This window comes from Condylura cristata, unplaced genomic scaffold (assembly GCF_000260355.1).
Source record: "Condylura cristata isolate star-nosed mole 26May11 unplaced genomic scaffold, ConCri1.0 scaffold00019, whole genome shotgun sequence".
Classification (NCBI taxonomy): Eukaryota; Metazoa; Chordata; class Mammalia; order Eulipotyphla; family Talpidae; genus Condylura; species Condylura cristata.
In genome coordinates, this window is record NW_004567120.1 from 41818955 (window position 1) to 41845256 (window position 26302).

At 57.8% G+C, this 26302-nt stretch overlaps 1 protein-coding gene across 3 annotated transcripts; it reads left to right on the plus strand.

Annotated features, from left to right (window-relative positions):
- Positions 1 to 25970, plus strand: NSDHL (NAD(P) dependent steroid dehydrogenase-like). 3 transcript variants are annotated; one of them, XM_012727194.1, is made up of 8 exons: positions 1 to 88; positions 10430 to 10534; positions 10873 to 11031; positions 12292 to 12438; positions 13888 to 14016; positions 16112 to 16254; positions 17172 to 17274; positions 21423 to 25970. In XM_012727194.1, the coding sequence occupies exons 2-8, from the start codon at positions 10463 to 10465 to the stop codon at positions 21588 to 21590; spliced, it is 921 nt and encodes a 306-aa protein (XP_012582648.1). In that variant the 5' UTR covers positions 1 to 88; positions 10430 to 10462; the 3' UTR covers positions 21591 to 25970. The 3 variants fall into 3 exon arrangements, with proteins under 3 accessions (XP_012582648.1, XP_004685927.1, XP_012582647.1); XM_004685870.2 differs by lacking the exon at positions 21423 to 25970 and adding an exon at positions 17957 to 18366; XM_012727193.1 differs by lacking the exon at positions 21423 to 25970 and adding an exon at positions 17957 to 18366 and having other exon boundaries at positions 32 to 88; positions 10427 to 10534.
- The last annotated feature ends 332 nt before the right edge of the window (positions 25971 to 26302 follow it).

Genomic DNA, 26302 nt, shown 5'->3' on the forward strand with positions numbered 1-26302 from the left:
CCTCGCCTCATGTGGGCGGGGCTGAAAAGGAGGCAGTTTAGGAGCGGGGTGCGGGCTCGCAGAAGACGTGCGGGTCGCCTGCGAACGGGTAAGGGCTGCACCTGGGCCGGGGAGGGCTCCGCGTTGGGGCTCTGTGGCCCGAGGCTGCGAGAGGGCGCGGGACGCGCGCGGCGGTGGCGGCGGCGCGTGTGGAGCGGGTGTTAAAGTATGAAAGCGCCGAGTCCAGTAACGACCGAGACCCAAGTCTGATGTAAAAGCAAAGTGAGCTTTTATTAGCTGGTTGGAGCTAGGGTCCGGCCCAGAGCGATCGGAGGCAGCGGACACTCCCGGAGAGGGAAGGACCCCGGCTTCTTAAAGTCATGGGCTTCTACAGGCATTGTGGGAGGGGCTGGGCGGTCACAAGTCCCTGCTTGGGGGAGGCCTGGTGCAGGTGACAGGTCCTGGAACATTTACTCCAGGGGGGAAACTTAGGTTTGGGCAACAGTTTTAGCAAGTTTTGCTGGCCTTCAGGCCTTGGCATTCCTGTACATTCCCCCCCTTTTTTTGTTGAACCCCAATATTGGGTTCATAGATAGAGGCCACTTTCTGTGTGTAACTGTTGATAGTGGTGTCGCAGCACCAGTGTTTGGACTACTTTTAACCTAGCACGCACAAAAGCAAGCAAGCGATTTGTTATACAAGGGCCAAAAGTAAGCATTAGCATAAGTAAAATTGGGGGACCACCTAGGGCAGACACCAGGGTAGTCAACCAAGGAGAATTGTTAGACCAGGACTCAAACCAGGATTCCTTAGTCTCTCATGCTTTCGCCTGAGTAGACCCTTAGCCTTGGAACCTCTCAGGACCCCAGTATGGTCAGCGTAGAAGCAGCACTTTTCACCTAAGGCTGCACACAGTCCCCCTTGTTGGAGAAACAGAAGATCCAGGCCCCCTCTGTTTTGGAGTAACAGCTAACTGGACTGAGACACAATGTGATTATTGTAATGAAAGTCTTATTTTAGTGGATCTGTGGGGTGTGGTCGTTTCCTCCATCGCCCTGTGTTCCCGCTTGGCAGGGTCTTTCTTTAGGCAAGAGTAGTGAATCCAAGACTACTCCATCCACCTTTACGGCTGTGGGTGTGGTGTGGTCAAAGTCACCGAATGCGGGCCCTTCCGCCAGGCCCTTCCACCGGGATCCTGTGTTTCAGCCAGTCCAGGGCCAGAAGCAAGCAGTTTCTTCACTCGTCTCTCTGCTCCATGTGGCTCCCTCAGGTCACCTTCTGATTCTCCATCCTGCTTTTTTCTCCAGACTCTTCTCCAGATTTCTCTTTCCTCTGCTCAGCTCCACCCTCCTCCCGGGTGGAGCAGAGAACCTGGAACTTCACCTTTTTTAGGGGACCACCCTGTTATTACAATCACCCCTTTTGATTTTTATACCACCGTATCTATGGTGGCACAGATTTTTAGGGTGCAGTCAGTCACCAACATTGTCCATGAATGTCCAATATGACGGTCATAACTGGAAAACAGTCCATTAGTACATGTGAAAAACAAATAAACTTAAATCACAGGAACAAAAAAAATCTTTAAAAACTTTTTTTTTAAAGTTCTCTCAATCTTGAGCTCAACTTTATCCAACTAGGTACAAGTTATTTATAAATGCAAGCTACCTTTTAACCATTTTTTTTATTTTTGCATAAAATCACAGAGCAGAGTAATCAAGTAGCAATTTGTAGTTGCTGGCCTTGCTGGAGGACTCCATCCAGGAGCAGAGCGAACTGGCGGTGTCCAGTCCACACAGGCTTCAGGAGCAATGTTGCTCTCAGCAGACTCAGTCTGGAGTTTCCTATATCTCAAGGTTACGAGGACTTTTTGTTTTGGGGGGGCGTCCTGGCCTGCCAGTGGAGGCAAGCTTCCTCACCTTCTTTGGGAGCTTGGTGGCACCTTACAAAGCAGCAGGTTCTCTTCTTCTTGGTTCAGCTCTGTTTGAAGTTCCTGGAGAATGCCAAGCAAAGCCACTGAAACACAATTCCAATTTATTTAGGTTAAGCGAACAAAGTTACCTATTGAAGTTATGCAAAAATAGACTCATGAGTAGTAAATATTACTACCACAGTTTTTATACTGTGTTGGTATCAAGGGGAGAGAAAAATGGAAACACAGGTTAGTTCTGCTGAAGAAAAAAATGCAACATTACTGCAGATTCTGGTTATTCAAAACACACAAAAAAACCCACCTTTTTTTTGAATCTAATGGAAAGAGAAAAAAGATACCAGTATTATTTTAAACAAAAACTTAGCAAAAATCAGTCTGTTTAGTTCTTTGTAGTAAATTTTACACTGTCGAAATTTTTATCAATTGGAATCAGTTGAGGTCTTTTCTGGAAACAATTTTTTTTTTTCAGAAGCAATTTTTGCAAATGCTAAACCATTGAATATTTCGGGACAACAATCAAAATTTACAACGTACACAACATTATGGATATCAAAAGGTTTTTTTATGTACTTTTCAGAAAACCAGTGTTAACATTTATTTCATGCTATGTTCCACCTTTTTTATTAAGTGACAATATTTTCTTTTTTTTTTTTAAGATTAATTCGTACAGAACTGGGGTACAGGCCAGAGATGTGGAGGGTGAGAGGATTCATCAGAGACAGAGTGGGGTACAGAACAGGCAGATGGACGAAGTCCACTGCTGAGGGGGAGCAGCGGGCGGGTCAGGAGAGGTCTGCCAGGCCATATGGATCTCCTCCAGGGCAGGCAGGATCGAACTCATGCAGAAGTGGCTTAAGCTTCTTTGTGCTGTGCTTTAACCCGCTGCGCCACCAGGGAGGGCCCCTCTTTCCTTTTTCTTTTTTTTCTTTTTTTTTTTTTTGTTAATGCAAACACTTCTACTAATTGTCTTTGAGAGAAAATGATTTGTCATTGCTGTAGAGGACCTCTGTAACAGAAAAACAAACTTACAGATTTTAAAAAGAATTACCCAGTATGATCAAGACTTAAAGTACATTTAGTTGTTGACAAGTCTTAGTCATGTTGATAGTATCACATTTTTAGTAAACAAAACCTGAATATAAGAGTAACAGAGTAACAAGATTACACTGCTGATGCATGTTTTGTCGGGATTTCTGTGGGCCCCCAGGGAGAAATGCGGGAGCCTGAAAGGCTGAGCAAGCAGTTTATTGCTCCCAGGCAGCAGCTGAGACTGAGCCCCTAGGGGCTCCGCAGCTCCTGCCCACCCAAACTCAGATTCCAAAGGGTGACTCCGCTGTGTCCCTTGATGTGAGGCCCAGTTCCTTATCACCTTCTAGCCCCATCCCGGATGCAAGGCCCCGTTCATTGGATGCAAAGCCCGGTTTGTTACCGCCTTATCACCCCTGGATGCGAGGCCTGATGTATGACTGCCCTTGTCCAGTCCCTCAGTAAATCTCCAAACTTGGTCACTCCCAACAATAAGTAGAGAAAACCTAGGAATGTTTTAGTTTTTTTTTTTAAACCAGACAAGGAACCAGTTTCTCTGAAACACAATAACATTTAACTTAAAGGCCACGGGGACCAAGAGAAGCAACAGAATAAGATCTTGTCTGATAACCAGTATAGCACTCTAATAGACCTTGCCTGTTAGTAAGGCCGAAATAATTTGTTTAATTTTAAGCAAACCAAAGGGACCTTGGAAGTGGAAAATGCAGCAAAGTTAGACTTTTTTTTTAAAGATATATTTATTCATACAGAACGGGGGTACAGGCCAGAGATGCGGAGGGTGAGAGGATTCACCAGGGACAGAGTGGGGAGCAGAACAGGCAGATTGACGAAGTCCACTGCTGAGGGGAGCAGTGGGCGGGTCAGGAGAGGTCTGCCACGCCATGTGGTCACCGCCATGTGGTCACCTCCGGGGCAGGCGGGGATCGAACTCATGAGGAAGTAGCTTAAGCTTTTTTGTGCTGTGCTTTAACCCGCTGCGCCACCAGGGAGGGCCAAAGTTAGACATTTTTACTATGGAATAACTCAGGAGACTATATCAAGATGGAAAAAGAGAACCAGTTTTCCTGGCAGGGTGGTGGACATACCAGTGATCTCAGCATTAGAGCAAAGGTCCAGGCAGCTGCTAGCTGAGAACTTTGGGGAGCCCCTACCTGTCAGCCAGGCGGTTAGTGCAAAGTGGTGTTAGCTTGGTTTAATGCAGGTCCAACATCATAACTGCAGCTATTACTCAGATAGGCTCAGACAAATCTCAAATTTAAAAAAATGTGGAGTGTTGTCGGCAGAAATCACAGCTGTGAGTTGTTATCCTACAAACCTAAGACTTTGGAAATAGGAAGAAAAAGTTTTATTAATTACAAAATTTACATGTATTTTAGTGTTTAAGCATTTTCATTAGTTAGTCAATCCTAGGATATCCTGTACAGCAGGAGAAAGTAAAAACTGTTAACTTTTAAGCAAAAGCAGTCATTTTGTTGTTAGCCACTAAGCTTGCAATCCTTGGGTTCCCTGGAACAGAACCTGAAAAGCAAAATTAAAACCAGCAGTTAACTTTTAATTAAAAGGAGTCATCTTCTCTTAGCCATTCTGGGACAGAAGCTGAAGGAGCAAATTTAACATGCAAGGTGATGTCATTTTTTGAGTTCGGGGTCCTTGGGTTCACTCTGGGAAAGGTTTCACCCGAACGCCCCTTTCAGCCGCACACAAATTCTTCATGAGACAGAGACTCAGTTATATATATTTTTTTAAAGATTTATTTATTCATACAGAACTGGGGTACAGGCCAGAGATGCGGAGGGTGAAAGGATTCACCAGGGACAGAGTGGGGAGCAGAACAGGCAGATAGACGAAGTCCACTGCTGAGGGGAGCAGCGGGCGGGTCAGGAGAGGTCTGCTGTGCCTTGTGGATCTCCATGTGGATCTCCTCCGGGGCAGACGGGGATCGAACTCTGCGGAAGTGGCTTAAGCTTCTCAGTGCTGTGCTTTAACCTGCTGCGCCACCAGAGAGGGCCCTCAGTTATATTTAAAGAGTAAATTTATTAGCAAGACGGGAGAGGAAACAACGCTTGCATAGGTGCAAGTGGGCAGGAAGAGTAGCCCCAAAGGGATAGGCTTGCAGAGGGAGAAGCCTGCATGGTTGCAGGCAGAGGGCCTAAGGAGAAAGCGGCCTCCCCTGGGGGAGGTCAGTGCAGAGAAGTCCCCACATGGTCGCAGGCAGGCAGGAGGCTGCTGCCCGCAGAGGGAGAGCGCAGGTGGGAAGAAGCACCTGCACAGGCACAGGTGGGCAGTGGGGCGGCTGCCCCACGTTGGTGCAGGGACTGCCCTGACTTAGGCAGTTTCTTCTTGGGAGGGGCTTACTCCTGTGAGCCTAGGTAGAACTTGAGAGGACTAGAGATGCCCTGATGAGCTTCCTCTCCATGTCCTTATCTTTTACCTTTTGTGTCTGAGCTTCAGACACAGCCCCCAACAGTCTGTCATCTGCTGGGACCTCTTGGAGACATCCTGGCATCTCTGGCATCCTGGTCATCAGGCTTTGGTGCCTGAGGACCTTGATGTTCTGGCTGTGTCAGTTGCTGCACTGGCCCCTTCTATCTATCCCCTTTGTGCGACTCAGTCTTGAGATGCCTCCCCTGCATTCCTTCCTCCACCACACGGTATAGGTTGTACCTCTCCACACAAGAGAGAAAGCATAACAAAACAGGTATGAAAACCTGGTACAGTTATGTCATACGCGATAAAGAGTGCTTTTTTTTCTTAACAGAACTTTTTCAGTAGGAAGCAGAATATTAGAATATTGTCTTACACCAGTAATCAAACAGATCCGGAACTCAAATGGCAAACATGCCCCAAACAAATTGCATAGACAAAATTTACAGCAGCAAACCCTTTAGACTCAAAAATTTTTCTGATCCATACTTGGCAAAAATTCAAGCTATTTCCAAGAATCCATTAAGGTTACCAGCACTTACCAGTTACTGCTCAAGGCTTAGTCTTTCTTGTCCAAGCAAACATTTGCTAATTTGAACATTACTGTTCCATTGTTGGCTTACAAAAACCCCTAAGGGTCAGGAAGTGGTCAAAGTCAAAGCTGTCTACCCTCTGAGAAACTTTAACTTCAGAAATGCTAACAAGATCTGCAAAACAGCAAAGATCACACAAAAAAAGTCCAAAATCCTAGCAACTTTAGTTAACAAAGGAAGTGGAAAATCTTGGGAGGAGCCCAAAATAACAAAAACTTCCAAGCTTAAGAGAAGCCAGCCAAGTGGCCTCAGGCGCCATCATTGATCTGTCCCCTGGTCCAACCTACTATCTTGAGTAAAACTTCTGCATACACGCTGTAGTTTTCTTTTACTGTCCGGAGCTGCCTGATTGACAAAGGCCATAATAACGGCTGTCCCATTGCCCCGTTTCCCGGGGCTTCCAGACCGGTGGGTGTATACTGTTTGAGGCCTGTAGGAGGCGCTCCAGAAAAGCGGCTGGGGACCCCTCCCTCCCCTGTTGGACATCCCCTACCTTTGTCAGATTAGTGGGCTTTCCAGAAGCCGCCTGAGTCTAGCAGTATACCTGGAGATGCCACTTACCTTCTGCCAGATTAAAGTCCCAACTGGGATGGGTAAGGGGGAAAGCTATCAATGAGGGCAGCGTTGGTGGTGGGCTGGCCGTCCACCCCCCACACCAATTTCCAGGTGGTGACAATTACCGGGTCCCACTCCTCTGTGGTAAACAGGACCTGGAGGAGCTGCTAGCAGTCATCTCAGGTCAGCTGGCTGTCCACGGCCAGCTACGGTAGCCTACGTTAGCGATAGAGCAGTTGAGTCCTGAGAAGCTGCCCTCGGGCCTCCCGCTGCCAGGCCCATTCTTCAGGAGAAGGCTGGAGCGGGGGAGCTCTCTGGGAGGGGGCTAGAAAGAGCAGAGCCCGGCATGCAGATCCTGGACAAGGTCCTGCCACAAAAGAACGTAAGGAATCTGGTCTGGGTGGCCTGTGGAACCACAACCGACTTAACCCTATGAATGAGGGGCAGATCAAACGATTTTTCTGAGGGCCATCCACTGCCAAATGATGGCCACTCTGCAGAACAAAGGGTAGTTAGTTTCAACCTTTTGATAGCCAAACTGAGGTTGCTGGCTCAGGTTCTAACATCTTTGAAATTGGAGAGAAGGAGCTCAAGGGGAGTAGATACCTACAGACACCCCCATACTCGAGGGATATACACAAACACACAGAACAATAAAGACAAACGCACAAAACTCTGAGGGGAGAGGACTTCTTAACCCTCCTGCTGGCAGCCGACCAGCATCTGACTGATCCACCCAAGACAAGGGGGACACCCAAACAAACACCGTAAACAACACAAATGCAAGACAAAACAAGCCAGCCGACAGACAAAAGCCTGCAGGATCTCACCGGTATGGCAATAGGACTGAAATTTCACATCGGTCGCACCAGCACTGCTCCGGATTCCTCGTTGGAGGGAGACAGCAAGGCGAACTGCACTTGTGCCTGACCTAGCGGGACATCTCCTGACTCCGGGTCTCAGACACTGAGCCCATGTGGAGGTACACAGCAGACAGGGTGGTCGGGCGACCAGACAAGCCCCCAGATGTTAAAGTATGAAAGCGCTGAGTCCAGTAACGACCGAGACCCAAGTCTGATGTAAAAGCAAAGCGAACCTTTACCAGCTAGCTCGAGCTAGGGTCCGGCCCAGAGCGATCGGAGGCAGCGGACACTCTTAAAGTCATGGGCTTATAAATTATAAAGGCTTTGTGGGAGGGGCTGGGCGATCTCAAGTCCCTGCTTGCTGGATGCCTGGTGCAGATAACAGTTAGTTCCTGGAACATTTACTCCAGGGGGAATCGAAACTTATCTTTGGGCCTTCCGGCCTTCACGTTCCTCTGCATGGGGAATGTCCACCCACCACTAAGATCCGAGAGGGGCAGGGGCATGCGGGGCGTCATCGCGGGCGGCTGGGAGGGGGCCACAGGGTCAATGCAAGGCTCTGTCGGAGGGGTCCCTTTGGAAAGAACCCCCCCTGGATGTAGGCAGAGAGTGACCGAGCAAGCACTCCGGGCCTGCCCGAGCCCTGCCGTGCTCACCTGGCGGAAAGTACCCTTGGAGAGTAGCCCGTCCCCTGGCCATGGCCTTTGCAGGGAGTAAAGCAGATGGGAGTGGTCGAGAGGGGCAGATCGTGAAAATATCTTCACCTTTCGGTGTCGCTGGGGCGAGCATCCCCAGCCGAGACACCCTCGAGCAGAGGCAGCGCGGCTTGGGAAACACGAGTGGCTCTTGTACGTGGACAGTCACACAGATACTTAGCAGTGTACTTAGATGTGGGCTGCCCTCCAGGTCAGTCTGCCCTCCAGGTGGCTGGCTGGGGCAGTGGCCGAGGGGGCCAGAGCAGAAGTGTTTCAGGCTGAGAAAGGCTAGAGGTTTCTTGCATGTGTTAGGCCAAAGTGTTGGAAGTGAGCCAGGCCCAGACCTTCCCCAGCACCCCGCTCCTCTGTCCCTCCTCGGCCTCTCCTCAGTGCCGGCCTTCTACAGCTGCCTCCCAAGGAGTTGGAGCCGTCAGCCATGCCGCTGAAGGCCTGTGAAGGCGGGCTCTCCACAGACTCGGCCAGCCGCCCTCCTCCTGGCCTGCCCTGGCTACTGCGCCGGGACACTGGCTTGCCCGCTGGGCCGCCACTGCTCAGACACGCCTGCCTTAGGCGTGCTGCTCCAGCTGGCCCTTCAGCCTCAGCCTTGGCCCAGGACTGAGGGAGCCACCCTCAGCTCTTTGCTAAGGCTGCAGCCCCAGGCCCGCAGCTTGCCCCACTTTCCCATAGTCCTTGTCGTCCTTGTGGTTCTCTTTTGCCCCTGCACTGGGAGGTGAGCCCTGGTGAGTAGTGAGTAGTTCCTGTTTTCTGTTCTCACCTCCCTCACCTTTGTCACCCGTTCATCTTCCCAGTGGACAGTCCAGCCAGCTCATCCCCTGCCCTTCAGCCTTTGGAAGCTTCCCAAGAGTAGAGGGTAAAGGCCAAACTCCATAGCCTGGGCTCTCAGCCTCCCAGGGTAGCCCCTGATCGTCCCTCTAATTTCATCTCCACACCTTGGGGTGACAGCCTGGCCGAATAAAGTAAAGAAAGAGTTCTGCCTTGGCCATGTGCTAGCTGTGTGCCCTTGCACAAGTCACTTGACCTCTCCGGTACTGTGTGCTAAGGGGTGGGCTCCGCAGGCCCTTGCTGTGACGTGGCTTTAGGATGGGGGGGGGGCGATCTCCTGTGGCCACTATAAGAAGTGGCTGCAAATCTGACGGCTGGAAGCAGGAGATACCGCTCGCCTCCCTTCTAGAGGTCAGAATCTGGGTGAAGATGCCAGCCGAGCCTCGCTTACCGCGGGTGCCGGAGAAGTACCTTGCTGGCCTCTCCGCTTCTGGGCCGTGCAGACCCCCTTGGCTTGTGGCTGTGCCCCTGTGCATTCTGGCCCCTCTTTACATGACCACCCCCTTCCCCCTCCCCTTGGCCTTGAACAGGGCACTCGACGGGGCCTGCCTTTCGAGATCTATAACTTGATGCTTTGACAAAGCTCTTTTGCAGGCCGAGACCCATTCACAGGCTCAGGGGCCTGGCACCAGCATTCAGCCCACAGCTGTGCAGACTGTCCAAGAAGTCGGCAGAGGGCAGCCATGTGCGCCCTCAGGGGAGCTGCTGGGCCTGCCCAGAAGGGCAGCTCTGTGCCTGGGGCCCGCTGCAGGCCACGCCCCATCAGCCGGAGGCCGCTCCTGCGCCTTCTCAGCTGCTGCTGAGTTACTTTCCCCAAGCTGAGTTTTCCCTTCTCCACTGTTGGGGATCATGCTGCTGTAAATTGAGCACCGCCAAGAAAAGGGGGTATGCAGACCAAACGTGTGTGACCCAAGTTACGTGACTTTTGCTCTGTGGACCCTGCGCCCGGAGGACAGCTCGGCATCGCGCTTCACGCTGCTACTGTGCTGCCGCGCAGCCCGGCCACCTCTGCTGGCGGCGCGGCGTGTGGCTGGGGCCCGGCTTCTGGGCTCTTCAGGCTCAGTGAGGGCCGCTTGCTGCCACAAGGACTGTGTCTGCTCCGCTCTTCCCCAGGCTCGGGTGCGCTGAGCCCATTTCCTAGGTGGAGAACAGCTGTCCAGCTGGTGGTGGGCCCAGGCCAGGGCCCGGGGCTCCCAGGCCTCTGCTTTCCTTCCGGCTGCTCTACTCCATCCCGGTGGTCAGTGCCAGGGCCTGAGGAGAAGGGGCTTCGCAAGAGTCTGCGATGCCGGAGCTGTTCTCATTGTAACCGATAAGTGAGGGTCTTCCGCTAGCTTCCCGCTGACCTCTGAGCTAGGCCCGGCTGTGCCCACGGAGGGAAGGAGAGCCACAGTCCGCGTGCCAGCTGGGGCAGCCTCGAGAGGAGCCCTGCAGAGCACTAACAGCAAAAGGTGTTCAGGTTCAGAGACACTAATTGTCCGTCTCTCTGTCTTCAAGAAGAGCTGAGCACGGACGTGACCGTTTGGAGCCGAAATGGAACAAGCAGAGGCAGAGCCAGCGAGAGGCCGGGTCACAAGGACGCGCTTGACCGAACACGTCCCAAAAGTGAGAAGCTGCCCAGAAGCTCAGACCCCCGCGCTCGGGCAGGTCCCGCACAGTGCCGGCAAGGCCTGTGCGCGGCGTCGCTGGTTAAAACGCAGCTGGCGTGCTTAGCGTTGGCGACTGAGTTTAGGGCAGAAAGTGCCGCGCTCGCGCTGAGGCAGAAGGGTGAGGGCTGTGCTGGCTGCTGTTTCGGGCACGCCACGGGCTGGTGAACGCCACAGGTGTGTCACGCTGGCAGTTCTCAAAAGCGTGGTTCAGAGGCACGAGGCTGCCTTCAGTGGCTCTGTGACAGGAGTGGCCGGCTCTTTGCAGCCTCCCACTGCCACCCCGCTCCTCCGCAGGCCAAGAGGTGCACAGTGATCGGGGGCTCCGGCTTCCTGGGCCAGCACATGGTGGAGCAGTTGCTGGCGAGAGGTTACGCCGTCAACGTGTTCGACATGCGGCAGAGCTTCGAGGATCCCCGCGTGCACTTCTTCCTGGGGGACCTCTGCAGCGCGCAGGTAACAGGCCCCCAGCCTGTGTGTTGACCGGGCTGCCCCGTGCAGAGGCCGGCTCCGCTGCGCCCTCCACTTAACCTCGCACTCCTGAGGCAACCAGGCACCTCCCAAAGCCAAGAGCTGCGTACCCAGAGAAAGCCACATTTCCCCCCGGGAACGCAAGAGCAGCTGCAGGTCGCGCTGTGCCTCTCAAAGGCCGGGGCGCTCCCAGGCAGATGTTTCTGCCCACCGATGGCACCCAGCTCCCACACTGCTGTTGCTAGTGTCTTAGTTCCAGATTTTCTTGAACATCAGTTCGGAGGAGAGCCATCGCTCAGTGTGCTGTGCCGCCCTGCCCGCGGCCGGCGCGGGAGCCTGCGGCAGGGCTGTGCTGCACCCCGCTTTCCCAGGGAGACAGTGTCAGGCAAAGGCTGTGGCTGTGCCCGGTGCCAGGCAGGCTCAGGAGGGCTCTTACTTTTTTTTTTTTTTTTAAGATTTATTTATTTATTCATATAGAACTGGGGTACAGGCCAGAGATGCGGAGGGTGAGAGGATTCACCAGAGACAGAGCGGGGAGCAGAACAGGCAGATAGACGAAGTCCACTGCTGAGGGGAGCAGCGGGCGGGTCAGGAGAGGTCTGCCACGCCATGGGGTCACCTCCGGGGCAGGCGGGAATCGAACTCATGCGGAAGTGGCTTTGGCTTCTCAGTGCTGTGCTTTAACCCGCTGCGCCACCAGGGAGGGCCCCGGGCTCTTACTTTTACTGGTGCCAGATTGCGCCCCTGGGGCCGTGTTGGCGAGCCTCCTGCTCTCTGGAGTGTCGCGGCGTCCCTGGCTCTTCGGGCCCTTCTGCGCCTGCATCTGCGTTGCCGCCGTTTCCGGTCAGCAGTCCGTTGGCAGACCTGTTTTAACCCCTCTGGCTCCCCAAGGAACACTCCGTGTGCTGGCTGCTCGCCGACTTGCCCAGCTGAGGGCTTGTCTGCATGCTTTATGACTAGGCCCAGGAGCTCGTCTGCCCCCGGAATTCGACCCCCAGGTGCCGCGTCTGCCCTCACCTCCCTCCTGGGCGCAGACATCTCATGGCCCAGACTGCCTTTTATTGGGGAGCAGCTAATGAGGGGGTGGTGACAGGACACCACGTGTTCCATGACACGTTTCTGTGCACGGTTTGACGTCGAGACAGTGATTTCCACGCTCGTAGGATCAGACGGGGCTGGGACCCGGCGCCCCAGAGCAGCCAGAGGGAATGTCAAGGCTGATGCTGTTTCCGTTTGCTTCTCCAGGACCTGTGCCCGGCTGTGAAAGGGGTGAGCACGGTCTTCCACTGCGCCTCGCCCCCACCGTCCAGTAGCAACAGGGAGCTCTTCTATAGAGTCAATTACCTTGGCACCAAGAACGTCATTGAAACTTGCAGAGAGGCCGGGGTTCAGGTAAGGGGAGGCTGCAGCAGTGCCGCCGGGGCTGTGGGAGCTGGCTGTTGTTCTCTTGCTGGGCCTAGTGGGCTTCTGTGAAGACCCTAGGGACAGAGCCCATCTGAGCTGTCATATGACAGCAGAAGTGGCCATCTGAGGACCCTTTGGCTAAAAGCGACAAAAATTGGAAGTAGTTTGTGGCACAGTGTCCACAGTATCCAGTTATGTCCTGGCCACTTTCTGGAGCTGAAACTGGCCCATTCCGCGCTCCCACCTGATCCCCACTCCGACCCCGCCTGCCTCCTTCCTGTCTCCTTGAAGGTGGAGGCCCAGTGTCGCAGTGACGTCTGCTTGGTTTCAGCCCACAGAGCGTGGGCCCACCGCGCTCCGGCCCCCACCCGGGTGCCAGCGGCCGTTCAGCTGTCTGTGCCTTTGGCTGCAGGGCCCAAGGCCTGCTCTCTGCCTTCCGCTCGCCTGGGGAAATGCCAGAAGTGGATTCCGCGATCGTGCAGTCATTCCTGGTTGGCCTCTCGAGGCCATACCGTTTTCCAGAGCTGCCCGTAGCATCACGGGCAAGCCAGCTGTATTTCCTGCCCAGCCAGAAACCTGGCGAACGGCAGCTGTGGTGTGCTGCCTGGCTGCCCGGTGTTGTCAGCCTCGCCTGCATGGCGCCAGTCCCTGGCCGACAGCACCCATCAGCCTACACCCACTCCCAGGGGTGTCTGCCCGTTGCTGCGTGAATGGCCAGAAAGGCTGACGTGGCCTGGGATACGGGTGACTTGAGAAAGAACTGACAGCGTCCGGGTCTCGAGTCCGCCTCCGTGCACACGTTTCTCTCTTGCTCTCCTGCCTTCCAGCGGTTTCTGTGCTTCCTGCACGTTCTGCACATCCGTTCTTATTCCTGTGCACGCAGTTTCAGTTGTCACAGTCCGTGTCCGTCGCTGGGGTAACGCATAGGTGATCTTGCATAGTGGTTTTGTACTCAAGCAGCGAGCTGAGCTCTTGCTTTCACGTCGTCCGTGCAGTCGCAGGGTTGTCTGTAGACATCTGTAGCTGCTGTGAGTGGTGCGCAGTTCATCTTAGCTTGCTGTGCCTGCTGGGATTTCCGGTCCGATGTCGCGTACAGGGAGGGCTTTCTCCGACAGGCGTCTCTCTGGAAGCCTGGCTGCCCTTCCCCCATGAAGTGTCCGTGCCATGCAGCTGGCGCCCCTGGCATCACTGCATGGCACAGGGTCTGCTGTCACCTGCCACCACTGCTGATAGGACAGACCTCCGCGGTGGGCCTCGAACCTCCGTCACTACCAAAGGTGGTGATCTTGGAACTGCCTGAGCTGTAGTGACGTCACAGGCCAGGCCTGTGTGCAGGTATACAGAGGCGCCGCTCACTCTGGGCATGTGGCCCCCAGGATGCTGAAACGTGAGCTTTGCTGCCCTGCATCTTCTAAGTCTTCATTTCTCCTCTGCCAGAAACTCATCTTAACCAGCAGTGCCAGCGTGGTCTTTAATGGCAGCGACGTCAAGAATGGCAGCGAGGACCTCCCTTACGCCACGCACCCCATCGACTACTACACGAAGACAAAGATCTTACAGGAGCAAGTAGGTGGCCAGCAACAGCCAGCGGGCGCCCAGAAAGCCCCATGAGTACCTGGTGGGTTCAGAGCCTCCAGTGGGGTGACCAGAGGGTCAGTACTCTGCTGCTGAGTGCCACACTAGGCAAGTGAAATTTATGAATGAAATTCAGTTTAAAATACAACAACAGAACAGCTGGGTATAGCAGGCACTGACCCCACAGGGTGAGACTTGCCAGAGTATAGGTGATGGTGGGTGCCACAGAGATTCCGAGCCTTCCCGGTGGGCCCGGCGGCTTGTAGTGGCTGGACCTCGGCAGTCATTCAGGGTCTGTCGGGACAGGCCAGGGTTCTCGGTTGCCGTGGACACCAGAAGCAGAGGTGATGGACCAGGCGTCAGGCTCGGGCAGAGGTCAGGCCTGCCACGCCACCAGTGTCTCCGTTCAGACACTTTCCTCCCGGCCCCCTCAGGTCCTCCCTTTGTTTTCACAGTGGCAGGATATGGCTTTACTTGAAGGAAAAGGATTCTTCCACTTGGCTTTGCCAGGGCGCTGAGGGGTGAGCAACTATCTCGCGTGAGTCATGGCCACTGGGCTGCGGGCTTGTGCGCTCCCAGGACCCTGACAGCTATTTGCTGCAGCGAGGCCACAGCATCAGTCCCAGGAGTTGCCTCGAGGACATCCTGAAGGCCATAGGCGCTCTTTGGCCCCGAACGGCCCCGTAGCTGTGGGCCTGAGAGCCCCGCGGTTGTGCGGCGTAGCGCCTGCACCGGGCTTTGCCCTCCCTCAGCGCCCCTCGGTGCAGAGCCAAGCTCTGAGTCAGTGTAGATGCCCCTGGGCTGCAAAGAGCCAGCTGCCGACCAGCCGGACTGGTGCTCCAGCTCAGAGTCCCAGGAGAGCTCTCTAGCTGGTGGGACTTCTGGGCGCTCTGGAGCATGGAGGCTTGGCCTTGGGCAAGTGGAAGCTTGACTCCAGGCCCAGCCTCTCTGGGCCTTGCCCGGGGAGACCGCCCAGAAGTCCCACCAGCTAGACTTGCCCGAGGGGCCCGGAGCTTATGCTGGGCCTGTGCCGCCCCGCAGGGCAGCAGCCACCTCCCCTCCGGGCCCGTGAGCGCTGAGTGTGACCGCCGTGTCCTTGCTTGACTCTCGGGTGCCCAAGGGGAAATTGTGGCCAGCAGTGACCCTCACGGACCCCCCTTTCACAGTGTGGCCCCATCGGTCCCAGAATGAGGTGCTCACATAGGCCTCTCTGAGTGTCCTCGTTAGTAGCAGAAACAAGCCCTGGCAGAGGGCGTCGCAGGCTGGCATCACCACCCCTCGTGCGGGGACCGGGACAGCCCTGCCTGCGGCAAGGACGCTTGCCAGCTACCCCACCAACGGGCAGCTTACGCGTGCTGAGATGAGGCAAGAGCGAAAGCTCTGCCCGCAGGGAGGAGAGACCTCCTCCACCCACCGCGCGGCACACCCCGCAGGGCTACGGTCGGTTGCTGTTGCAGTAGCTCTGGGCCCCGCCAGGCCGCGTGCCAGAGCAGGTGCCACTTTTACCTGCAACAGAACGGGTCCTCCAGGAAGCTTTGCTGCTTCACAAGCGCGTTCAAGGTTGACCTGTCTTCAGCCGCATGGAAAACACCTTTCCCGTCGGGGCTGCAGGTGGAGGGAATAATGGTGAAAGCGCTTCCCGGCCACCCAGCGAGGTCACAGGATGGGCTTAGTGGGCGCAGCTCCTAATGCCCGGGCCCTTCGCCCTCGCACGCGCCTCCTGGGCCTGCATCTGTCCGTCCAAGTCCCTTCCCAGGGCTTGTGCTCAGAACTGGCAGAAGGGCTGAGCACTGGCAGTTCGGCGTAACTGCCTCTTGGGGCTCCTGGCTGCCTCACTGACTGGAGCCCCAGTCTTTCCAGCGCTCTTCTCCAAGAATTTCAGTCTTCACGCCCCCGGACAGCTATTTCGTCTGGTCCTATGGGTCACTGCTGCATTTGAGACTTTGGTGGTGGGTGTGGGTGGAACAGAGAAGGAGCCCACGGTCACACGGGTCTCAGCTGTGGGGCTTCAGCGAGGCCTGTCCCCTTGGGGCACTGTCCCCCTGTGCTGTGCTTCGGCCACGGACATGCTTCTGCTCTCCCCCAGGCCGTCCTGGATGCCAGCGACCCCGATGGGAATTTTTTGACCACAGCCATCCGCCCTCACGGGATCTTTGGTCCCAGGGACACCAACATGGTCCCTGTCCTCGTCGACGCAGCCAGGAAGGGCAAGATGAAGTTCATAATTGGGTGAGTGGCCTGTGGCTGCTCCCTCCGGCCCCGGCCTGGCAGCACTCAGGAGCATTGCAGCCCAGAGGCTGCGGGCTCGGCCCCTCCGCTGGGCCAGTGGCCCTCCGTGGGCTGTGCAGCCAGCGAGCACAAGCAGGCACGCAGAACACCCGCGCGGCCGCAGCTTCTCCCGGTCCTCGAGGCTGGCAGTCTCAGCGTGTGGCTGTGGGGGTGCTGCTTTCCTCGGGAGCCGAGGCTCTGTCCGCTTCTCTCATAGTGTCTAGAGGCCCCCGGCGAGCCTGGATGCTCCCCGGTGCGGACTGCAGCTCCAGCCGGCCCCCTGCCCCCCGCCTTTCCTCGGTGCCTGAGTCCTCTTGTCCCCCTCACTCTCAGACACTGCTCAGCAGATCGGGGCCTCTGCCCCTGGGCCCTGCCTCACCTCAGGTACACCAGCGCGGACCCTGTTTGCAAGCAGGCTCAACAGGGGCGGGGCCCCCAGGAATCTAGGGAGACGCTTTCAACCCAGCACACCCTGTCGTGTCACTGGAAAACATTGTGCCAGTTTGGAAACTGAGGCAGTGGGCTCAGAGGGGAAACAGTTGACCAGGTGCAGGCTCTGGTCTACACGCGTCCAGAATGGCGCTTGGCCTGTGCCGCTACCGGGCCCCGCCTCTTGCTCTGTGCCATCCTGCCCTGCTGCTTAGAGGTCAGAGTCCGAGGGGCGGGGCCCGGGGCAGAAGGCACAGCAGTGGCCCTGCGCGCATGCCAGCAGGCGCCCCACGTCCACTCCCTGCCCTCCCGTGTGCCCGCACACACCGCAACTGAACATCCAGACAAGCCAGCAGCTGGCATTGCCCAGGTCAGCTGTGGCATCCTGGGCTGAGGCCCTGGCAGGTGCTTGTTGTCTCCAAGTGACAGGGTGTCCCCTCTGGCCACAGGAATGGCAAGAACTTAGTGGACTTCACCTTCGTGGACAACGTGGTGCATGGGCACATCCTGGCCGCGGAGCGCCTGTCCCGAGACTCGTCCCTCTGCGGGAAGGTGAGGTGCCTGCTGGGTGGGCCAGGCTGAGCCCCATGGCGGAGCACGGGGCCCTGGCTGTGCTGCATGCTGTGGGCAGCCAACGGTCGCTGGACGCAGGCGACGCCGCCCTCTCCCCTGCCTGCTCTACCCCCAGCAGGGGCAGATGTATCTGAATCTCCTGGTGTTTGGCTCCCAGTGGGTGGGGTGGGCCCGCGGGTGTCAGTTCCCGTGCAGAGACAGCAGGACACACTGACCCTGCGACCCTGGCCATCCTGTCTGCCCCCGAAATGCCCCCGCGGGCTGTCATTCTTTCCCCTCCACCTCAGCTCTTTCCCGTGTGACTTGCAGAACGTGGGCACATGAGAACGGTCGTTGGTTTCGACATGGTTGAGGAATAGTCTGACCTGTTCACTACAGCTGAGAACAAACAGATGAGTCTTAGCAGGGTAGACACTGATCCTGGATTGAATCCACAAGTGACGATTCCCAGCACGCTCCACACACCACGCTGCGTGCTGGCCCGCAGCCAGAGCCCCTCATCAGCCCCCGGCTCACAAGCCGCGGATGCAGTGGCCTCTCTGCCACAGCCTCTGCCCGGCTGGCGCTGGCGGAGCGCTGTCACGCCAGCAGCCACCGGTCCCCAGCGCTGGTCCCGCCGAGCTCCGGGGCCGAGGCGCCTCTGACGCCGCTCTCTCCGCAGGCGTTCCACATCACCAACGACGACCCCATCCCCTTCTGGACCTTCCTGTCCCGCATCCTGACAGGCCTCAACTACGAGGCCCCCAAGTACCGCATCCCCTACTGGGTGGCCTACTACCTGGCCTGTCTGCTGTCCCTGCTGGCGATGCTGCTCAGCCCTCTGGTCCAGCTGCAGCCCACCTTCACGCCCATGCGGGTGGCGCTGGCCGGCACGTTCCACTACTACAGCTGTGAGAAAGCCAAGCGCGCCATGGGCTACCGGCCGCTGGTCACCATGGATGATGCGGTGGCAAGGACCGTGCAGAGCTTCCGCCACCTGCAGAGGGTCAAGTGAGGCACCCCACAGGCCGAGCCCTTCCGATGGGTCCCCCACAGACCACTCTGCCCATGGGCCAATAAACGGGTGTCTTTCAAGCAACGTCCTGTTGGCTTAGCACTCCTGCGGCCCACGTGAGGGTGCTCCCGCCACATCTTGCGGCCAGCCAGAGCAGCAGCCATGGGGCCGCGTGTGGGTTGCTTCGAGCAGCTTCCTAGTTCACTGTTGTGGGCCCGCGCCCTCCTCCCCTCCCTTTCTCACTGTCCTCCTGGGTCCCTTACCGCCCGCCATCCTTGGACATAACGGAGGAAACTAGGGAAGAAACAATCCACTGGCTGAGGCTGACTGGGGCTGGGAGCCGGCTTTATTTCCAGTAGTGTCTGGGGAGAAACCCCAGAGAAGATGCAGAAAGAGCTGCTTCCTTGCGGCTCACAGTCAGAATAACCTCTCAGGCCAGTTTTGAAGTTACCAGATGAAGCTGCTAAGCTGATAGTTGTGGGTTCACAAACAGGAGCCAGGCGTCGCCCCTGAGGCATCAGAATGGTGCAAGCCCCTGCGACCCCTGGTGCGGTGCCCACTGGAAGTGACTCGCTGGCACCAAGTTGGACCCTGAGGAGAAGTTGGTGCAGCCCCCCAGGGCATCTCAGGATGCCACGTCTCATTATCAGTGAAGCGGCTGCCTAGCTTGGAGCGGGGGCCTGGAGAAAGGGGAGGTCACTGAGGCTGCGTGGCCCCAGGTGGAGGGCTCACGTGACCCTGGAGCCTCAGGACACCACTGATACTGAAGCGAACGTCACACTTGTTCCCAGTGCCTTCATGGTGCCTACCGGCCTGGGTGGGAGTGGGTGAGGGGCACGAGCCAGGCCTAGACCCTGCTTGGGCTGAGTGGGCCACCACTGGCCGGTTGAGGCTGACAGACCTGAGGAGCACCAAGTTGCCCTTGGCTCTGTCCTCATGGTTTTCCTGGGACAATGCAAAAGATGCCTTGGCACAAAGAAGGGCGTGGTGAAACTTGAGATCGTGCACTCTGTGTCTACCCCAAGCTGCCTCCGGGGACCTCTCCGCCCACCCGCTGGCCCAGCTGGTTGTACACGCCGCGCCTCCCGGGCTTCAGTTGGGGCCATAGCCTAGTGGGCATGCGCCACACCCTCACCTTCCCCCCATGCCACCTGGAGTTGCAAAGGGCAAAGGCCGCCACCTTCCCTGCTGGCCACAGCTGCCAAAGCTCCCAGTTGGGACCCACATTTAGGCCTCCCCCAGCTGGCGGGAGCCCCCAGCCCTGGCCCGCTGCAGCGAGACTCGAGTGCAGGCGGCACTTGGTTCTGGCAAACACTGCCGTGGCCTCCCGCCAGGTCACTGGACCCCACGAGCACACCAACCACCACGAGGCTGACCTCGCCCCACCACAGGCCCTATTCCTCGGGGCCACCCCGCCCCTTCCTGGTGGCTGAGAACATTGGTGGGGCCGAAACAGCTGCAGTGGGAGGGACAAGTCCAACCCTTCTCCGCATGCTCACTGGCGACACTCGTCCGTCCCTCTGCCCTCACAGCCGCGCTGACCTGGGTGGGCCACCGGCCTGGTGGCGCCTGGCCAGACCCCAGGAGCAGTGTGCGGCCGCCACCCTGCGAGTCCGCGGGAACTGCCGTGGCCCCCCTGAGCGCCCGAGCGTGTGCACGGCCCTGCCGCTTCCTCCGTCTCCACGCCTGCTGCGCCCCAGCCGCGCTGCCCTTGTCACAGCCCTGCTCACTGTCCTGCTGCCTCCCTGGCTCCTCCTCCAGCCGCTGGGCCCAGAAACGCCAGCTCCCTTCTCTGTGGCTCTGGAGCTTGGCCGCATTCGGCTCAGCGTGAGCATCCCGCACCACGGGCTGGGAGCTCCCCGAGGGCAGTGCCGTCCCGAGGGCACACAGCTGTCATCAGCTTTCTGAAACAGACCGTGACCCAATACAGAGTGTAAGCCAGCGGGTGGTGGCCAGTGGCTGTGGGAAAGCTACTTTGGGGTGTCCTTCCAGGAGACCAGCCGAGAGGGCAAAGCGCCCCCATGTGTGTGCTCCTGGGTCAGCAGGTGCCTGAAGGCAGCTCTTCACCTGGGGAGCCTGAGCCGGAAGCAGGACTGCAGCCCGCAGAGGCTGGCTGGGCAGGCGGGCCGGCAGTGGTGTGCCTCTCTACCTGCCAACCACAAGCCCCAGGCTTCCTTTCTCCTGGAAGCTTCTTGGCTTCTGTGGAAGACAGCTCTTGCTGCTGGAAAGTCCTCCCTTCGGCTGGACTAAATACCTCTCTGTACAACTTCTACAGCTTTCCCTCATTGCTGCCAGCCCAGCAAGCTAGCACACAAGCTCCTGGTAAGGCTCAGCGGCATGTCCATCTCCATCTCCGGCGTCATTTCTTCCTCCGATGGGTGTAAAGTGCTGAGGAGGACATTGCCGGGAAGGAGCCGCCGCTGCTCACATCAACCAGCAGGGGGAGCCCCAGAGAGCAACCTTGGCCAGGGACACTTGGGGAGTTGTCCTGTAGGGCACCTGATCCCCCAGGCAGGTTCACCCCTCCGTGACCCATATGGATTGAGGCAGCCCATGTGGGGGAGGAGCACGGGCGCTGACCTGAGGTTCTCGAATGCACAAAGAGAGGGGGATGGGCAAAACAGAAGAGGCGTGTTGGGAGTAGCACCTTCCCTTACCAGTATGCCCCTGTTTTCACCAGCACTGCCTAAGTGTCAGCCGTGGGAGACACCTAAGCATAGTGAACCCAAAGCAGAACCTTCTGGTTATCTGGTCTGCCTGTCACCCACTCAGCCCCAGCTAGTTTGTCCACATTAGCCCTTCAACCAAAAAATGCCCCAAAGAACTTTCTAGAGTGACTTGTGTCTCCAAAGTGCTCCTACAGGTAGGGGAGGGGCATGCACACTGCCTTCACTCTCCAAGTTCATGGTATGGCACAGACCTTGTGCCCATAAAACAAAATACTGCCGTCCCCTTTGTGAAACATTTGTCAAATTCCGCATAAAGGTGACCTCAAAGGGACTGGGAGGCCAACAGGCACATAAAAGGTGCTCTCTGCACCTCACTCGTCTCCAGGGGAGTGCATCAGAAGCGTCGGGAATGACCAGCTCACACGGGTTAGGATGGCTGCTATAAAATTTTTTTTTTTGAACAGGAAAGAAGTGTCGGCGGCAACATGGAGAGATTGCGCTGCACTGGCAGGAATGTATTGCAAAACGGCGCCGCTGCTGTGGACATCAGTGTGGAGGGCCCTCGAATGCTCCACGTGGGACTGCTGTGGGGGTCCACATCTGGGCGTGTGCTCATGCCAACAGCAGCCTGAAAAGGAACCTGCACCGCCACGTTCACGCAGCCACGTTCACGCAGTGTGCTTCACAAGCAGCGGGAGTCTGTGGGTGGCGAGTGGCCAAGAAGGCGCCGTGTGCACACACAGCAGAATGTCACCGGGCCTGGAAAGGAGGGACCTGCTGCCATGTGCTACGACTGGAGGACGGGACACCGAGGACGGGCGCCAACGAAGCGTGGTGTTCACAAAAGTGCCATCACAGTGTGACTCACTCGGGAGGGGCCTGTGGAGGCAAATGGCACACAGAGTAGGGTGGCACAGGTCCGGGGAGGGGCTGAAGAGGGGGCGTTCAGCGGGCACAGCGAGTGCTGGCTCACCTGCTCACCCGCGCTCCTGGGGCCCAGGCCCTTCTGATCCTGCCCCGCACCTCGAAGCCAGCCTGCCCTGAGCCCACAGGAGCTGCGGAGAGGACCCGGCTAAAGCATCCTCCGGGACTGGCGTTCCCTGGGCCCACGTTCGCTCCGAACTGGTGGCCTTTTGGGGCCAACTTCCCTCACCCCCTTTTTTTCTCATAAGCGGTCACAAATCAGGGAGGACCGAAATTTGTCCAATAAGAAAAATGCACTCACTCATGAAAGACGATTGATCACAACGGGACGCTCTGTAGTCTTCCGAGCAGCACCTTCCCGAGGCGCTGGGCCCTCTTACTGGGGAAAGTCACAAGAATGAAGCTTCGTTGTACACGCGGCACCTCCCGGCTTCAGCTGGGGTGACAGCGGGGGAGGGGGGACGGCCTCGTGGCGTGCGCCACGCTGTCAGCGCTTCCGAAAGGGAAGAGCACAGGACGCTGTGTGCAGCGCGGCCGGCGAAGCTTCCCAAGGCGGCAGACCGCGCTGGCGTCAGAAGGCTGAGGTGCGGTTCACTGGCTGAGGGAGCCCCCACGCCCACCTGGAGTTGCAAAGGGCAAAGGCCGCCACCTTCCCTGCTGGCCATGGCTTCTGCCAAAGCTCCCAGTTGGGACCCACATTTAGGCCTCCCCCAGCTGGCGGGAGCCCCCAGCCCTGCACCCGTGCAAGCTGGTTAGCAGCCTTGAGGGTGGGGCACTTGTGGTGGCGCAGGACTCTCGCAGACACCTTGGCAAATGTGTTCCAGTCAGTCTGACGTGGCTGTGTTTTTCGCCTCGTCTCTCTTAACTTACCACTTCCATCAAGGCCGTGAATAAACAGAGCTCCGCAGCTTCAAAGCTCTTTGGACATACTAATTAACTCTGGCTTAATTGGATGAAATAACGTGAAGCTCCGGTGACGTCATCCCCACTCTGTGCCCAGATCTGGCCACAAGTGAAATCTGGTGACTGCCGGGCTATGAGCCTCATCTTGTGGTAACTTGCCTTTCACAACCAGCACACAAAACGCCGGTCAGGGAGGCCCTTCCCCTGTGGCTCCACGGGCCTCAGAAAAGGGCCAGCTGTGGGCACTCTTGGCCAACCAAGCTCGCAAGACGCAAGTGGCGTCTGTGAGTGTGTGTGTAAGAACCAGCCTGTGCCATCCACACCCCCTAAATTGTTTTCCTTGTACTTGTAAGCAAGAGGCTATAAAAACTCAGAGGTGCCTTCAGATATTCCCAGAGCCCCAAAGAGCTCTGTGACCGCAGGGCCGTGCACGCCTGTCTTGCAGAGCCGAGGACAGGATGCCCCCGGCCTGTGTTCAGGACCCCGAGGGCCAGCGCTGCTCGTGAGGCCTGCGGGAGCCGGTACCATGCGAAGTTGGGAGAACTGAGCCAGGCAAGCAGGCCCAGCCGGAAGGCACGGGGCTGGCTGTACCACCGCACGGAGCCCCGCTGTGCCGCACAGACTCAGAGGGCCTGGGGCCGGCGCCCTGTTTTCTGCTTGGCCACAACCAGCCTGGGTGAGGAGCACAGCCGCCTGGGTCCCTGACTCCACCCGGCTCCACTCCGCCCGCAGCAGCAGTCAGGAGCCCGCACAGCGGGCCGGCCAGTCCGCCCTGGTCCCCCGCTGAGCCCCAGGTGAAGGCTGCTTGCTGCCCTGACCTGTGTCCCAGGGGCTGGGCCGGACCCGCGTCAGTGACACGGAGGCCTTTGCTGTTCAGTCGCTAACAAAGGACAGCAGCCCTGCTCACTGCTCCTCCCCTGCAGGTTCTCAAGGGGGCATGGGGGTTGCAGCCATTTTAATGCAAATAGTACTGTATGTGTTGAAGCAGAGAGAACGTGCAGCTACGGCTTGACAGTGGGCCACAGGGGGCAGCTGTGTGAGAGTGTCCAGCTCGAGAAATGCAAAGTGGCCGGCACCTCAGCTGTCCTGCCCCGTGCATCTGAGCCACTTCTGCCCCCGGGGACAGGCCACGTAGCTGCGGCACCCACGGCCAGGTCGGTGCTCTCGTGCCAGCTATGCGGTGCCCGAGCCTCAGAGTCTGTCACACGTCTGCTTCCGTGCATCCGTGTGCGGAGCGCGAGGTGCGTCGTCACTGCATGGGCCAGTCCAGCCTGGGACGGGGCTTCCTCGTCCATGGGCCCAGGGCTTGCCCTTGGCCGGCAAGCCGTGCTGTGGTAGGTACACCCTGCGCGTGTCTTTGGTGCACGTCCGAGCGCCGGTGTTGGGTGTGCCTGTGCCTCAGTTCTGGAGGCCCTGGACGTGCAGGGCCTTCGCGTTGGCAGCGGCGGCTTCCATGGTGTGGGACTAATTCCTGCCGAAGAGCTGCGCTGCCCTTCCCCACAGGCAGCTCTCACCTCACCGTCGTGGCTCTTCCTACCACTGCCACGGACTCTGCCTGGCAGGTAACCTGCCCCCACACAACTCCGGGCTCATGATCTGGGCACTAAGTGGACCCACCATTCCAAGCGAAGACAGTCCATCACAGCCCGGGGGCCAGTGTTGGGACGCAGCTGCCAAGCGAGGAGGCTGACTCCCGACAGGCTGACACTGGGCGCAGGAAGCACACAGCGCCGCCGGCTTTCAGAGAGCAGCGCTCTGAATCCGTGAGCCCTCCAAACGCCTTCACATCGTCGCCGGGCCTGGCAGGCCATGCCCGGGACCCGGCGCTGAGCAGCCAGGCTGAAGGTTCCTGAGCCCGTCGGTGCTTTGACGCGGCCCCTCCTAAAATGCCCCACCCCCCTCTACGTCCCTCGGAGCTCTGAATCTCCGTAGCCCGCCTGAGGCCACATGGACTTCGTCTGAAAAGTGGGGATTTCTAAGTAGGCACCAGGCACCCTGGGGCAGAGTCAGGGGCCACATGTGTTTCAAGTTGTGCCAGCCACTCCTGCCCACAGACAGCGTGGCAGAGCCCTCTAGACTAAAGCTGACCTCCTGCCCTTCCTTCCCGTGCCCACAGCAGCACCCGGTCTCCTCTGAGGGCTGGACCGCAAGGTGACCGCTACTGAGCTGGGGCCGCCTCTGAGCGGCCCCTGGGCTTCCCCGCATTGCCGGTGGGGGGGCAGAGGGAGGGCTGCGGAGGGCTACAGCTCTGCCTGCTGCAGGCCCTGGCGGGAGGGGTCTGCTCAGGCCGCGGTGGCCGTCGTCTCCCCGTCTTCGTGGCACGGGGCTCGCAGCAGGCACCGCCCACTTGTGAATGGCCGCGAGTGCCCTTTCCGGGCAAGGCCCTGGGCTTTGCGTCCCTCCTCTTGCTCCCTGCTCGGACTGGCTTGAGTCGGCTCAGTCCGCCGCCCCTGCCGCTGCTCCGACGTCAGCCTGTACTGCCCCTTCTTGGAAGCCCCTCACGGGCCTATCAGGGGAGCTGACCGAGGCTCATGTGACACCCACTCTCCCTTCCCGGCTTGCCCGGGCAACGTCAGGGTCTCTGGCCTCTGCCCTGGCCAGTGCCTCTGAGTCCCGGCCCCCGAGCACCAGAGCCGGCTCTTCTCCTCCACTGGGTTTGCCTCACAGCCCCCCAAACCCTAAACGTGCCCTGCCCAGCGGCATCCTGAATACCGCTTCCTGCCCTCCGCTCATCTCCCAGCTCAGCTACTTCCTGTATAAAACTGTGTCCACTCAGGGCCAGAAGGCCTCAGGCCCTGGTAACACAGAACGCCTGTCCTCTGTACCCTTTCCAAGCCCAGCCAGGAGAAGCAGCGGGGCTCCTTTGTCAGAGCTGAAGTGGAGGCCAGGGAATGGGAGGTGAAAGTAGGTCCCGCCACATAGGAGGGCTCCTGCCGCGCAGCGACATCGAAGGGCGCAAGATGAGTTCGCAGCAGCCGGGCAAATGCTTCTGAGGGAGGGGCCTGCTGGTGCCGCCCTCCTGAGCCCTTGCCAGGCTCCAGCAGAGCTGCCATCCCCAGCCCTGGCCCTTCAGGGCAGCTGGGCATCGGGTTTCCTTATCGCTTCCTCCAGTTATTCCGAAACACATGTTGACCCTCTCCCTCCCGCGCCCCCCCCCCGAAATAAATTCAACAGAGGAGCAGTTGCATGCTGCCCTGAGCCCAACCTTCACATCTAAGGGACGAACTGCAAAGACCCTGGACCTGCGGTTGGCTTTTCAGCACAGCAACTTCCTCCCTTGTCTTCTCCCTCTGTTTGACAAATATTGACAAGCAGGCTGTGTCCTCAGTGGGGACCCCCAGGGGCCACGGTCTGTGACCTGAAGAAGCTCTCAGTCACCCCAACCAGGCCTAATGCCATCGGGACGCAAGCTGCCAGGCTTATTTACTCAGTTTTCAAACGAGCACAAATAATTTGCAGCCAACGCGAGAGGGGGGTGCTGCGTTGAAAGCGTCTCCCCAGACTCCTGGGGCTCGCG